The 13331-nt window shown below is 33.8% G+C and overlaps 1 protein-coding gene across 1 annotated transcript in view; it reads left to right on the forward strand.

The window, feature by feature from the left end:
• LOC148617317 (uncharacterized) overlaps positions 1–12992 on the forward strand; it is a 64542-nt gene extending 51550 nt beyond the window's left edge. Inside the window, exons 15-23 of the mRNA XM_088584934.1 lie at positions 404–1084; positions 1328–1726; positions 3041–3181; positions 4487–4711; positions 4986–5186; positions 5792–5910; positions 6441–8032; positions 10518–10664; positions 11922–12992. Of these exons, the coding sequence (XP_088441060.1) occupies positions 404–1084; positions 1328–1726; positions 3041–3181; positions 4487–4711; positions 4986–5186; positions 5792–5910; positions 6441–8032; positions 10518–10664; positions 11922–12108 (3692 nt within the window). The 3' untranslated portion in view covers positions 12109–12992. The remainder of the gene's footprint in view (positions 1–403; positions 1085–1327; positions 1727–3040; positions 3182–4486; positions 4712–4985; positions 5187–5791; positions 5911–6440; positions 8033–10517; positions 10665–11921) is intronic.
• Positions 12993–13331: the final 339 nt, after the last annotated feature.

The raw sequence follows: 13331 nt of genomic DNA on the forward strand, positions 1-13331 counted from the left end.
CGTCCTGTATTTCCAGATTGGAAAACCGTCTACAAACAGTGCACCAAGACGATTCTTTGTGGCGACATTTTAACAAGTAAATGTTGTAAAAGCTCTAATTTTCTTCGTCGTGATAAATTCCCCTTTTACACAAAAAGATATCATATAGTTATTTTAAGTAAGTATGATTAATCTTTCAGTAAGTAACAGGACCGGAACTGGTATAAACAAATATGTACAGTCGAACTCGGATCGCGTACATATTCAACGAAGAAAAATACAAACGAACAAAAGTAACACAAAGAACAAAATAAAACAAGAACAAGTTCCATTCAAACTTGATAAAGGATAATACAACAGAATTTGTCAGCCGTCTACACATTAAACGTAAATAAGTAATATGCAGTAACTTGTTGTTTTATAGAAAATGGAAAATCCATTATGGTATTCAAGTCACAAAATGGAAGTGTTTCTATGTTAAAGAACGTGGATCATATGTATGACAACGACATTATTGTTCAGTATATCTTTGCAGCTCCAAAGTTTTATCGTATTTTACTCACAATACATTTTCTAACCCTAGAGTACCAACTAAATTGTGCATACGATTATCTTCTCTTAGAAGGCTTCGGAAATACAACATTCTTGTGTGGCAATATGACACAAAATTTACCTCTATATTTCACGTCATTGAGTGACAATGCATCACTTACATTCCAAAGTGACTCTAGTATACTTGGTGCAGGATTCAAATTCAGTTGGTCTTTCATTGATAATCTCCAGTGCTTTCAAAGGATATCTAATGGAAAAATAGATGTAATCGAACTGTTTAATTTCAAACAACCATTTGCCGATTTTCGACAATGCTGTTCGGAACTCAGTACGCCAAAAGGTTCACGTATTATAATATATATTGATTACGCAAAGATGACGTCATCCAAAAGTTGTATTATTATTATTTATTCCATTAATGGCCATTCGCGGCACTTTTGTGGTCAAGATATTTTTGAAGGAACAATTGTGTCGTCATCTAATGTCATTAAATTATGCCTAAATTCTCAGCAGCTTTTTGTGAATGATGGTTTCAACGCCTCCTATAAAATCGGTGAGTGTTAATGTGAGTACTGAATAACTTTTAATGGATACAAAATATATTTGAGTTTCTTAATTTTAAGTCGTTTGAACAATCAAACAATACTTTAACCCGTGTTTAAGATTCATGAATATAAATGTTTTTTCGACTATCATTTCTAATTGTTTGCAATGAAATCTCATTAAACGTGAAATACGTCTACAATTTTCTGCTTGATGTTTTTTTGAACGACTTGTTTATTTTCTGATATTCCAGATTATTCTGAAGTGGCAACTTTACATTCCAAATTTTTACTTAAACCAAATTCTACCGGAGAATTACTCAGCCCACATTATCCTGACAGTGCTCCAAGAAATATCTATCAAGTAGCCGAACTTATCACACCAGTTGGCTACTATCTAACAATGAATGTCACAAATTCTTTTGTGTGTGATAACAATGAAACTTTTTCCTCTCATCTCAGTATAATAGATACAACTTTAGATGAGGATAATTATCTTGAACTTTATAACCAAAAGTGCAACGATTCTCTTTGGGGAGAATACATTATTGTACAGTCTCATCTTAATAAATTAAAAGTTGTATTCAGTGTTGGCAAAGACAGGGGTTACGAAGTCACATCACTTTTTCATGCAACGTATGCTGTACACGAGGGTAAGATATTACGAGGTTTTTAGTTTTTAGATATATGGTTTCAACTTAGAACTTCAATTAATTAATTATACGAATTAAATCAAAGAAAAAAAATCTCAGATCTTTTTGGAAATACATTTCAGTATTAAAAACCCTTTTATTTCCATACTGGTTGTACAAGATTTTCTTCCCTTTTTGTATTTTCTATTCCAAATAAGTTCTTTGACCTTTGATAGAAGTATTAAAAAGACATGCCATATGAAACAAAGTGATTAAGCTGTTATTGTCAAACGAGTGTATAAAAAACAACTAATTTAAGTCAGCTTCCTTGTAAAGTCAAGTTAAAGGAACTTCGAACCAATTAAATTGACTCCTTTGAAATTTATACAATAGTTACACGTAGGTAAGATATGGATGATATATATTGTAAATAGGAATAGGCGCCGGAAACGTCTTAATATGTATAGAGGATAGATATGAACGACTCAAAATACTTATCGGAAATGACATGATTCCAGACTGCTAACTTACATTTGATTTATTTAAAAAAAATTAAAGGACAACCCATACACCCTCTTCTGCTTCATGCCTAGATCTCAATCTATAAAGCGATGGTATCAGACGTTTTATATCGAAACTTTATGACAAAGACTATATTTATATCACGCTTTAAAGACGATTTATTCTGGAAGCCATTCAAATCCGTCTCAAACTACGTCTATTAAAAGAGGAAAATTTATTTAAAAAGTTTGCTAACATTTTTAGACACAACGAAAAGCAGTAAAAATGCACTTAAAATTTTGTGCATATGCAATTTTCACATTGATCTAGGGACAGAGAATTGTATATTCAAAAACAACCTCGTTGATGTTTCATCGTTATGTTGTTATATTGAAATCTCGACGAAAGGGGACAATGCGAATCTTCCTAGCCCGTCCTATGTGTAAAGTTCAAATAATCACCTTTGAATCAAGTAGGTCATTCCGACATAATGATTTCGAGTCATTTGTTTCAGACCCCAAATATAATTATCTGGGGTTTTTATAACGCTTCGTCTCAATTTTTCAGCTTTAAAGGTTGTATCATAGAAACAGGATGACCTATATCTGCGTTGTGTGATAGTTGCTAGTTGTGTTAAATATCACCGATTGTTTTTAATCTTAGTGTTTATGTTTAATGTGAGTAAATAATTCATTTTTATTTAAACATCGGCATAGTATGCTTAATGTAAATGTTGTTGATTCGTTTGCACAACTTATCTATTGTATAACTGATTTTTAAAAAGTATGTTATTAGCAGATATGTAAATATGACCCCAAAATATGTTTTTTTCAGACAGCCAGTATTTGTTGAAAACAGAATTGTTTCCTAATGTTCCATTTGTAAACTGCTCTCAATCATCTTGTTTGAACGGAGGAAGCTGTGTTGAAACTGGAGGAAATGAAAACATTTGTGTTTGTTTACCGCATTTTACAGGTGAGTTTTACAAATCAAAAGCCAGATTTGCATTTTATCAAATAATTTGCCAACTTTCTTACCCTTAATTAAAATTTGTTTATAGATCATTTTCGTGCAATTAACATTAAAAATTACGCACAAAATTTCGTCGTTCCACAAATTACTCATATGATTAGTAAACAAAATTTACGCCTCCTTTTTTTCTTTACAGCTTTAAATAAATTCAAGAATTTTTAAACTAAAGTACAAAATATAAACAACCGTAATCTATGAATACTTCGATTACGGCTACCACACGGTTTCAAATTTCGGAACCACGATGTGCAACTTATAATAAAATTGTAATAGATCATCATTTTGTTGTCTGTAACGGTTGTCAACAAACTGATGATCACTTTTTGTCTTAGTTGTTTGTCCCTCTCCATCACCACTTGGTTCCAGAAAGTTTATGATATCGTGTTTAACCTATAAAACATCCATCTTGTTACGTCTTCGATAAAAGAAAATACAATGATTAATACAATAGAATACAATTGATTGCAGTTGTGACACAAGTTCGCGACTGTAGTTTTGCAAATATTAAACGACGTCTACACATTTATACTCTTTAACCTGTCAAAAGACCGTACATCGTCGACAAACCCTTGAATATTGATATGAGATATGGTTATTCCAAATGAAATAGCGTATGGATTGTACAAAATATATGTCAGAAATGAAAAAAAATATTATACCAAGCAAAAAAGTCATCGCATTTGTCGTATAGTTTAGTAGTGAAATGTACAATATCGGTGATTTCTGAACTAATCTTTCTAACCTTGGGTTGTAATAGTGAAAAAGTAGAAATTAATACGAAATCATTTATTTTTCAATAACGCGACACTATATTGTATTGAATTTAAAGAGGTTTACTGGGGAAAACTTTCCGTATTATTGTAAAATAAGTTCATAATATATACACAGTGCATTCGTATCTGTACCCCTATTATTTGATCTAATAAAATATTTTTTTCTCATTGTGCATGGTAATTTAAAATAATGACACAAGAGGGAATCAAGGGAATCATGATTCGTACGGTAATCAAAATAATAAACCGTTAATTGGTAATTCATGGAAAACAAATAGACAAGGGAACACACACACAAAGTAAAAAAAAATGAGCAGTCGGACGCCACTAGAAGCTGAGTGCATGAACAAAGTGCACTGTTAGAGTAAGGATTCAGTATAATTTTCGTGTTCGTTTTCACTGAATACACAGTGCGTTAATCTTCATTAACGTCATTACTGTCAGTAACCTGCTAATGTAAAATATAATTTTATAGGTATGTTTTGCCAAGTGTCATGGTGCAACCTTTCAGTGTGTAACAACAATGGCCGTTGTATATTAGATAATCATGGTTACATTTGCGTTTGCCGTTATAATTATTGGGGTGCTAATTGTGAGATGTCGTCTAATGAATGTGCTTCAACCATCTGTTCTGGTAATGGTGTCTGTATCAAAGATTTAATTTCAGGAAAAACTTGTAGCTGCAACAAAGATTGGGAAGGTTAGATGTGTTTTTGATTGTTTGTTTGTTTGTTTTTTTTTATTATATTTACTTTTATTTTCTATAATTATTAACATTATTATTTGTGACTGACTGATTAAAAAAATAAAACTTCAACTGTTCAACTTGTAAGAATAAACATTTTATTCATATATTTATTTTGTAAGGAATACAGATTGAGTCATTTTGCTGATTTCAACTGACTTTCAGGGTATTTTATTTACAGTCTTTACAAGCGTTGTGTTCTATCTTAGCACACGATTTTTCATTTTAGGACGTAATTGCAGCACAAAGGTGCAACCAATTGTCGGTGTGAAATCTGACAAGACATTGATGGATGAACCCATATGGATTGGCATGATAGCAGTGCTTATATTATTACTACTCTTTGGGATACTTATGTTGACAAGGAGACGATGTAGTCGATACTTCAAATGCTGTGAAGACACAGATCAAATTCTAAAGAAACAAGCTGGTCAGTTATTAGAAATATCACAATACTTTTTCGTCATTTTTCAAAATTAAATATGCACATCTCAAATTCAAAGTACACACTTCAAATAATAATCAAAATCACAATCACGCTATATGCCCACTCAAAATATGTCTGCAAAAAAACAGTATTCCTTTTAAAAGTAAATTTCATTTTCCCCGTGACAGTCACCATTTGACGACAAACATTAAACGAATGATACTCTACTTCTGATAGAGAGGGAGAAAGTATTTCTAAAATTTCACTATTAAACTTAAAGTGAACCCCATATAACTACAATTATGAGCATCTTAAGGTGGAAAATTTGCACGAATCACGACAATCAGTGATCAAAGAACTTACCTCAATAGCTGTGAACTATCTCTCGCTTTGCAAAGCTAAGTCAGTCATTTCTTCCACATTAAATAGTGAGGACAAAATAAATAGCTGTGCAATATGGTCTTAATGTAATTTCTTAAACTACTTTTTAAACCTTGATATATATATATATATATATATATATATATATATATATATATATATATATATATATATATATATATATATCTTTAGAATAAATTGAATACAATAAACGTATATTTTAACAGAAAATGCCATTCCGGCGCATCAAAACTTCATCCCATCCTCGGAAGGGACTCCAACAAGCTCAACGGCCTTTCGATTCCGATATGATAACGATGCAACTTCGTATTTCTTAAAAGTGGAAGTAAGTGAGAATACAATAACTTGAAAGAAAATATGTATTGTATTATTCAATTTTACAGATAATGATTCAGATGTATCTAAGTTTAATCACATACTGCAAAGGTGATGTAAGGGATTGTAAAATGATTCCACTTGTTTAACTTGTTCCTTGTATGCTCATTAACGAATTCTTCTGATTTTTTTGTTAATAATTTTACCTGAAGAATTTTTTTTGTGGACGACAGTTTCTGGCAAACCGGTTCACGTTCACATTCGACCGAATCACTTATGATTTTTGCAATGTTACAAAGGTTTAAAATATCTTACCAGCAATGTTGTAGGACTTGGAAGTCATATCCATTGATTTAGTCTTAGCAGGTCATTTTAAATCTGGACAAGGAACTAATTAGCACATTGATCCGATTTAGGTTTGGCATTTTCAATCACAATACTTGCAAATTTTACTGCACCTTTTTGATTTTTGTTAGCACTGACCATGTTCTATGTTTTACGTTTTTTTGGTTATAAACAATGTATCTATGATATTAACAGAATTGTGTTGAGCCTATTCAAACACCTCCCATTGGGATAGAAAACATCAATGCTGCTGCACGCCTTTTTGATGCATACAAGAACAAGTCTGAAAGACCAGAAAGGACTTCGGCTACATCGGGAATAGTTGATGGAAAGCTTCAGTTCTTGCAGCATGATGTTGAAATCATTTCATCTGACAACGAATTCCACGAAAAAGGTCTCATGCCTCTCCAACTTCAACAATCAGAACTTCGACGATCGTTCTCTTCCTTACCTAGATCCCAAAAAGAAAGAAGTTTAAAATTTATAAAGACCAACTCTTTACATGCCGATGTCGAAAGAGAAACACATTGTTATCCGCATATTGTAATTGTTAATGATTCTAGTAACGAATCTTTATCTAATTTAACAAATAATGCAAAAGAAATTGCATCACAGGAAAATGCGGAAAGTTTTCAACCAATAGTTCGGGAGCGTAGAAAATCGATACAAAGACAGAAAACATTTGATGACTGTGATGCTCAAAAAAAGAGAGAGGTTTTTGCTACTAAATCAAAATCAAGCGGCACTAGACTCGATTTGCCACCCTTTGAATCACAATTTGGAATACGAAGAGTCACAAGTAGTCAGGATGGAGGTACAAGGCGCTCCCCGAGCCTTACTCCCACCTCTTTTGATTCTGAACCAACCTTCAAGAATAAAAGACGGTTTCGATTACGGTCTGGACCAGAATCTTCCGATGATGAAACAGTTTATCGTCATATGGGGAGGTCATTCAGTTCGCAACCTGACCGATTACATGAAGCATATGGTGGATGCAAATGTTTTGAATATAGAGGAAACAGCAGATTAGGTCAAAGTTCAAATCCAAGATATATGCGAACTTCAAGGAAGAGGTCAAGACGACATCATAAGAAAAGCACTTATTCTGACCGCTCAAGTAGTTGTGAAAAAGTTCATCACCGTCGTCATAATTCCCGAATATCAGACCTGAATAAAAACAGCCTTTGCAAGATGGAGTCTTTGTCTAAGTATACTTTATCAGTTCCGAATCAATGCACCGAGCCTGCAAAAAAAGTATCCATGCATATCATGGAAGAAAATAAACGTTCGGACGAGTATTACAAACTTCCGGTTAGAAAATCTAGAAGCAATGACCTTTCAATCAACACTAGCGGCCGTTCGAATCCAAAGTCAGACACTATGTTAAGAAAGAGGAGTCATTCTTTCAGTTCGGAAATGAATGAGAGTAGAAAAAGTCAACATGATCCTGACGATCTTTTGAATGACGACCAAAAGTCTACAACATGTTTTTTCTTAGAGCAAGATAATAGCGTTCAAGAATCTGAAGGGCCAAAAACAATAGAAATGTCGATTACGGATCCTGCTGTTGTGTCGACTTCGTCTGCTCTTAGTGTTACTGACACTGATACAGGGTTCTCGTCGTCGTCTCCTTGGCGGGAAACGATAGACGATTTAACAACTGAAAAATATAAAAATAACATGAACAAAGATTCTGCATATCAAACAAAACAGTCCTCAGTAGATCATCACCGATATGATGGACCCAATAATTCTTGCGAAAATCCAGAAGATTATTTAACAAATGAGTGAGTTTAATTACAGTAATACGACTATTCTTTCTTCCGCATTGTGTAGGTATATATATAGAAGGGTCTGAAAAATTCCCAACGATGTTAGAACTGTCAAATTTGCGCAGCAAATCTTTGTCGTTCCCTCCGCGGGACTCGAACTCGTACCGCTGTGACATCTATGGCAACACCGCCTGCACTAAGTCCAGCGCCCTAGACCACTCGGCCAGCTAGGCTATATAAAAATATAGCTTTCGCTGGCCGGGTGATTCCTCCTCGTAGGATTAATCTAGGGCTGTAAATTAGTACACGATGTATGGTAGTACGGGACAGTTCATCTAGGTGTTATTATGTAGGATAGAGGATCAAATTAATGATGCATGTCACAACAAATCAATATTATACAACGTCTCAGAATGTGACGACTCTATTCACTACACTGCTCCGTCGGATCAAATTGATACAGGGAAGATAACGTAAACTTATAGAAGGGTCTGAAAAATTCCCAACGATGTTAGAACTGTCAAATTTGCGAAGCAAATTTCTGTCGTTCCCTCCGCGAAACTCGAACTCGTACCGCTGTGACATCTATGGCAACACCGCCTGCACTAAGTCCGGCGCCCTAGACCACTCGGCCCGCTAGGCTATATAAAAATATAGCTTTCGCTGGCCGGGTGATTCCTCCTCGAAGGATTAATCTAGGGCTGTAACTTAGTACACGATGTATGGTAGTACGGGACAGTTCATCTAGGTGTTATTATGTAGGATAGAGGATCAAATTAATGATGCATGTCACAACAAATCAATATTATACAACGTCTCAGAATAGTCATATATATAGTTATATATATATAACGTCTCAGAATGTGACGACTCTATTCGCTACACTGCTCCATCGATCAAATTGATACAGGGAAGATAACGTAAACTTATAGAAGGGTCTGAAAAAAAATTCCCAACGATGTTAGAACTGTCAGATTTGCGAAGCAAATTTTTGGTCGTTCCCTCCGTGGGACTCGAACTCGTACCGCTGTGACATCTATGGCAACACCGCCTGCACTAAGTCCAGCGCCCTAGACCACTCGGCCAGCTAGGCTAGTGGTCTAGGGCGCTGGACTTCTATAAGTTTACGTTATCTTCCCTGTATCATTTTGATCCGATGGAGCAGTGTAGCGAATAGAGTCGTCACATTCTGAGACGTTGTATAATATTGATTTGTTGCGACATGCATCGTTAATTTGATCCTCTATCCTACATAATAACACCTAGATGAACTGTCCCATAATACCATACATTGTGTACTAATTTACAGCCCTAGATTAATCCTACGAGGAGGAATCACCCGGCCAGCGAAAGCTATATTTTGTATAGCCTAGCTGGCCGAGTTGTCTAGGGCGCTGGACTTAGAGCAGGCGGTGTTGCCATAGATGTCACAGCGGTACGAGTTAAAGTCCCGCGGAGGGAACGACCAAAAATTTGCTTCGAAAATTTGACAGTTCTAACATCGTTGGGAATTTTTCAGACCCTTCTATATATAATGAAGCAACAACAGAATATAAAGTGTTTAATTATATCGATTTGTGCCCAATTGATCAATACTAATTATATCATTTTTGTGGAGAATAACGTAGATATTTCAGACGTTGCCAGGCTCCCAAACCTGTTGGCTCAATTATCTAAAAGTGTTGAACTAATCCTACAAAGTTTAGTGTGTCATTTTTGTACTTAAATTACTGTAACGATTCTAGTGTACATTATATACATTTTAACTTTTGAGTGGTTACTCCAAATTTACAAAAACAAAATCATACAGTATAACCTGTAATTTTCGCTTTATTTGGGAGATACGGGGAATCGCGAAAATGCAATCTTGTAGAATTTAAGTCCAGTTATTCAAATATTATTTTCATTCCATTAAATCTGATGAAGCGAAAAATAAGGACTGCGAACATGCAATACCCCATTCATAGTGCAAATTACGCAGTTCTGCATCCGCTAAAACTACAAGCTTTAAGGTGTTGGGTGCTTTATTAATAGAGATTATTATTTGTATATCACCGAAGGTACAAACGAGGGGGAGCATCCTTTGACAAGACAACATCGGGAAATCTAAGTCATCACACGAAAAAAAAAATACATCCATAAAAAAACAGAAACGTACATACATAAAAACGAATAGAGTGAATCCTACTAAAACCTGGGTGTTAACTCAGGTGCTAGATACTTCATATTTCATAAGCTTTATTGAACTTTAACTTAAGAAGGAGATACAATGTCCTTGATTCTGATGGTCATCTTAACATAATAATATATGTTATCTATAATATATCTAGTATAGCCTAATAATGCATGATTAGTACAGTAATGTTGTGTTATCATAATACATCTTATAAAATGAAGTTGTCCATAATTCTTTTTAATGAGAAAGCAGATAGAGGATATTATGTCGTTTTGAGTAGACTTGTTACATATCTGTATGAATAAGATATTTACTATATTTTAGGCAGGATATGACCAAACGACTTCAACAAGCAGTGAAAAGATTGGCTTTGTTTGAAAAAAGCTCACAGTTTTCAAAGGATAGTGCTTTTACCACCACGTTTTCGGAAGCAGAAGATACAGCTAGTTGTGACTCCGAAAAATCTCCAAGGTAAAAAATATACGTATATTAATACTAAATAATTATAAATCAGCTAATTGTAATTAGGACCAAATCAGAGGCAAGTACTTACAAAAAAATACTGTTTGGATTCATCACTATTATCAAATATATCGTTTTTTTTTTGTTTTTTTTTTTTGTTGTTGTTGTTAGTCTCTAGTCACATTGTCGGGTTTTTTCTTTTTTAGGCTTGAATACAAATCTTTATTTTTTCAATGATTTGTTTCCGCAGAGAGTCACAGGCCATATGTTCGGTCTTTAAAATGTAGATAAGAGACGCAATTGGACAGGCCTGTCTTGCTGATCTTGTTATTTTGAAATATTTTGAAATAAAACCATTTGTTTTTATACAAGTTGTCGCATTTTTTACCAATACTAGTATTTGTATCCAATTGCGAAATTTGCCTTAAAATGATCAGCCTCTAAAACAAAATCCACCAATGCCCATTCAACTCGATCAAGCGCTTTCTACTGATCTAAGAATATTATAATTCCTTCTTCGTTTTCTCCCTCTGATAACTAGTGGTGTATGTGAACAATCCACCATTTACTTTTATTTCATATGTAGAAACGTCTACGGACCACATAGCAAGTCTTATTTTTCATTCGGTTATTGTACTGCTGAGATAAAAATTACAGTTTGTACCTGAACCTGGTACCGTTCTTGATTTGGTTGATTCAGTATGGATTTGTTACAACGTGCAGATATGTATATTAACGTACGGTGTTTTCGCATTTTGATTGAAATAATGACATTGTTTGGCGAGATTTTTTGAACCATGAATCCCCTCTATAATTGGCAGTGTCTGGATTTTATATGGATTGGCAGTAAAATAAATTTATTAAGTCACATTGATGATCACTTTCATTCTTCGGTTTGATTACTCCAGTGTGGTTGACAAGCATAAAGTATATATAAATGTACTGTAAAATATATACTTCTTGAAAAAAACTAACTAGCCGAAAAATACTTCTATAGCAATAATACTATTAGTAGAGTACAAGGTTTATAGATTACAATTGTATAACATGACAAATGTACTACAATGATCACAGAAATTAACAGGTATTTATGGACTTAATTCTGCCCATAAATCAATTTTGGAAAGCATATTAGAATATGTAAAGTATGCCTGTGTAACTGGATGTGTGGATTGGAATAATAAGTCGTCTTTGTATTTTTAACTTATCAATCATACAGTAAATTTTTATATTATCTTTCATTACCTCTAAATTTGCTCTTTTCAGGGAAATCCATCCTCCATTACGGCAACGGACAAGTAATTTTTCTTTGTATCCCAAACATTTCCCCTTAGAACAAGTGTCTGAGGAGGGAGATAGTCATACACCTGAATCCATCACTATTACCAATGACGATCAAGTGACAAGATGTAGCATCAGCGAAGAGATAGAGATGCAAGAATTCGTTGTATGACGAAGAAGAATATCATCTATTCTTCGGACAATGATGACGGGATTGGGTGAGGCTGTGGAAGAGACTAATACAAATTACATCATTTTATCCTAGAAATAAGAGCCTTTACTATAGTTAGTGACTAAAATAAAGAGAGTTTAAATCAGTATAATACAAATGGTCACTGAAGATTTTGGTATTTATAAAAAATAAGGTGGTAATTAAGAAGATAATTATTATGCGTGCCCGATAGCTAACTGGTCTTTTAATCCACAAAACAGGATAAACCAGTACAGAAAAGAATTTGTTTTTATTTCGAAAACAAGGTTAGTCATTACGGTGAACCGGAAATGTTTATCCCTGAAAAATTCAGAAATAAATTTCATCTGATGCAAAGAACTAAAGGCTTTAAATTGAAATGAAGAACGCCTTACTTGAAGCAGTGTCACGTGAACAACATGCCATATATTACAGCTTGATTTCGTGAAATACTTGTGGAAAAGTATTGCTTGAGTAGAATGCATCTATTGAATGTTAAATTTCAACCACTTGCTACATAGAGATCAATACTTGAAGTCGGTATATATGGATCGTTTATTTTCCGCATTTAAAAGATATTTTGCTTTGAAACTCCACACATAAAGTTTATGCCAACTGTAAAGTAATAATGCCGTTAAAGGTGAAATGTATAATTAACAAAAACTATGCTGTTTTATTTGTCTTATGTCATATGAAGGATGTAAGATGTACATTGTTTCAAATTTTATCATTTCGTTACACTCTAGCGTAGTCATTGTCAATTAAAATAAAAAATGCCAAATAAGCTTGACCAAACAGACCCAGCATTCACTCTTGTGCCTCTTACTTGTCCATTCATTGAGTTATATTGTCAATTTGTTATTTATTCGCGTGTTTGACATTAAATTATTATGTTATAATAGCTTGTTTTTTTATTTCTATACTGCAATCGTTCTATTTTAGCTACCAAAATGTGTTGACTTTATATTTATTGGTGATAAACGATGCTTATATATAACAGTTAGGGCCCGCCTATTTTCCTACCTTTGCATGAACTACCTGTTTATCGTAGCGTTTCTATCGTGGGCATGAAGTATTGAAGAAATGTGAAAAACACGTCGTATAAAAATATAACTTGATTTAAAAACAAGTATTAGCTTTCCAAAAAGCTAGATTGACAGCATTTAATAAATATGTTAGCTCACATATATAATGTGTAGGTCAAG

This window comes from Perna viridis, chromosome 5 (genome assembly GCF_037379345.1).
Source record: "Perna viridis isolate PV_CMFRI_1.1 ecotype Kerala chromosome 5, ASM3737934v1, whole genome shotgun sequence".
In the NCBI taxonomy this organism is placed as follows: Eukaryota; Metazoa; Mollusca; class Bivalvia; order Mytilida; family Mytilidae; genus Perna; species Perna viridis.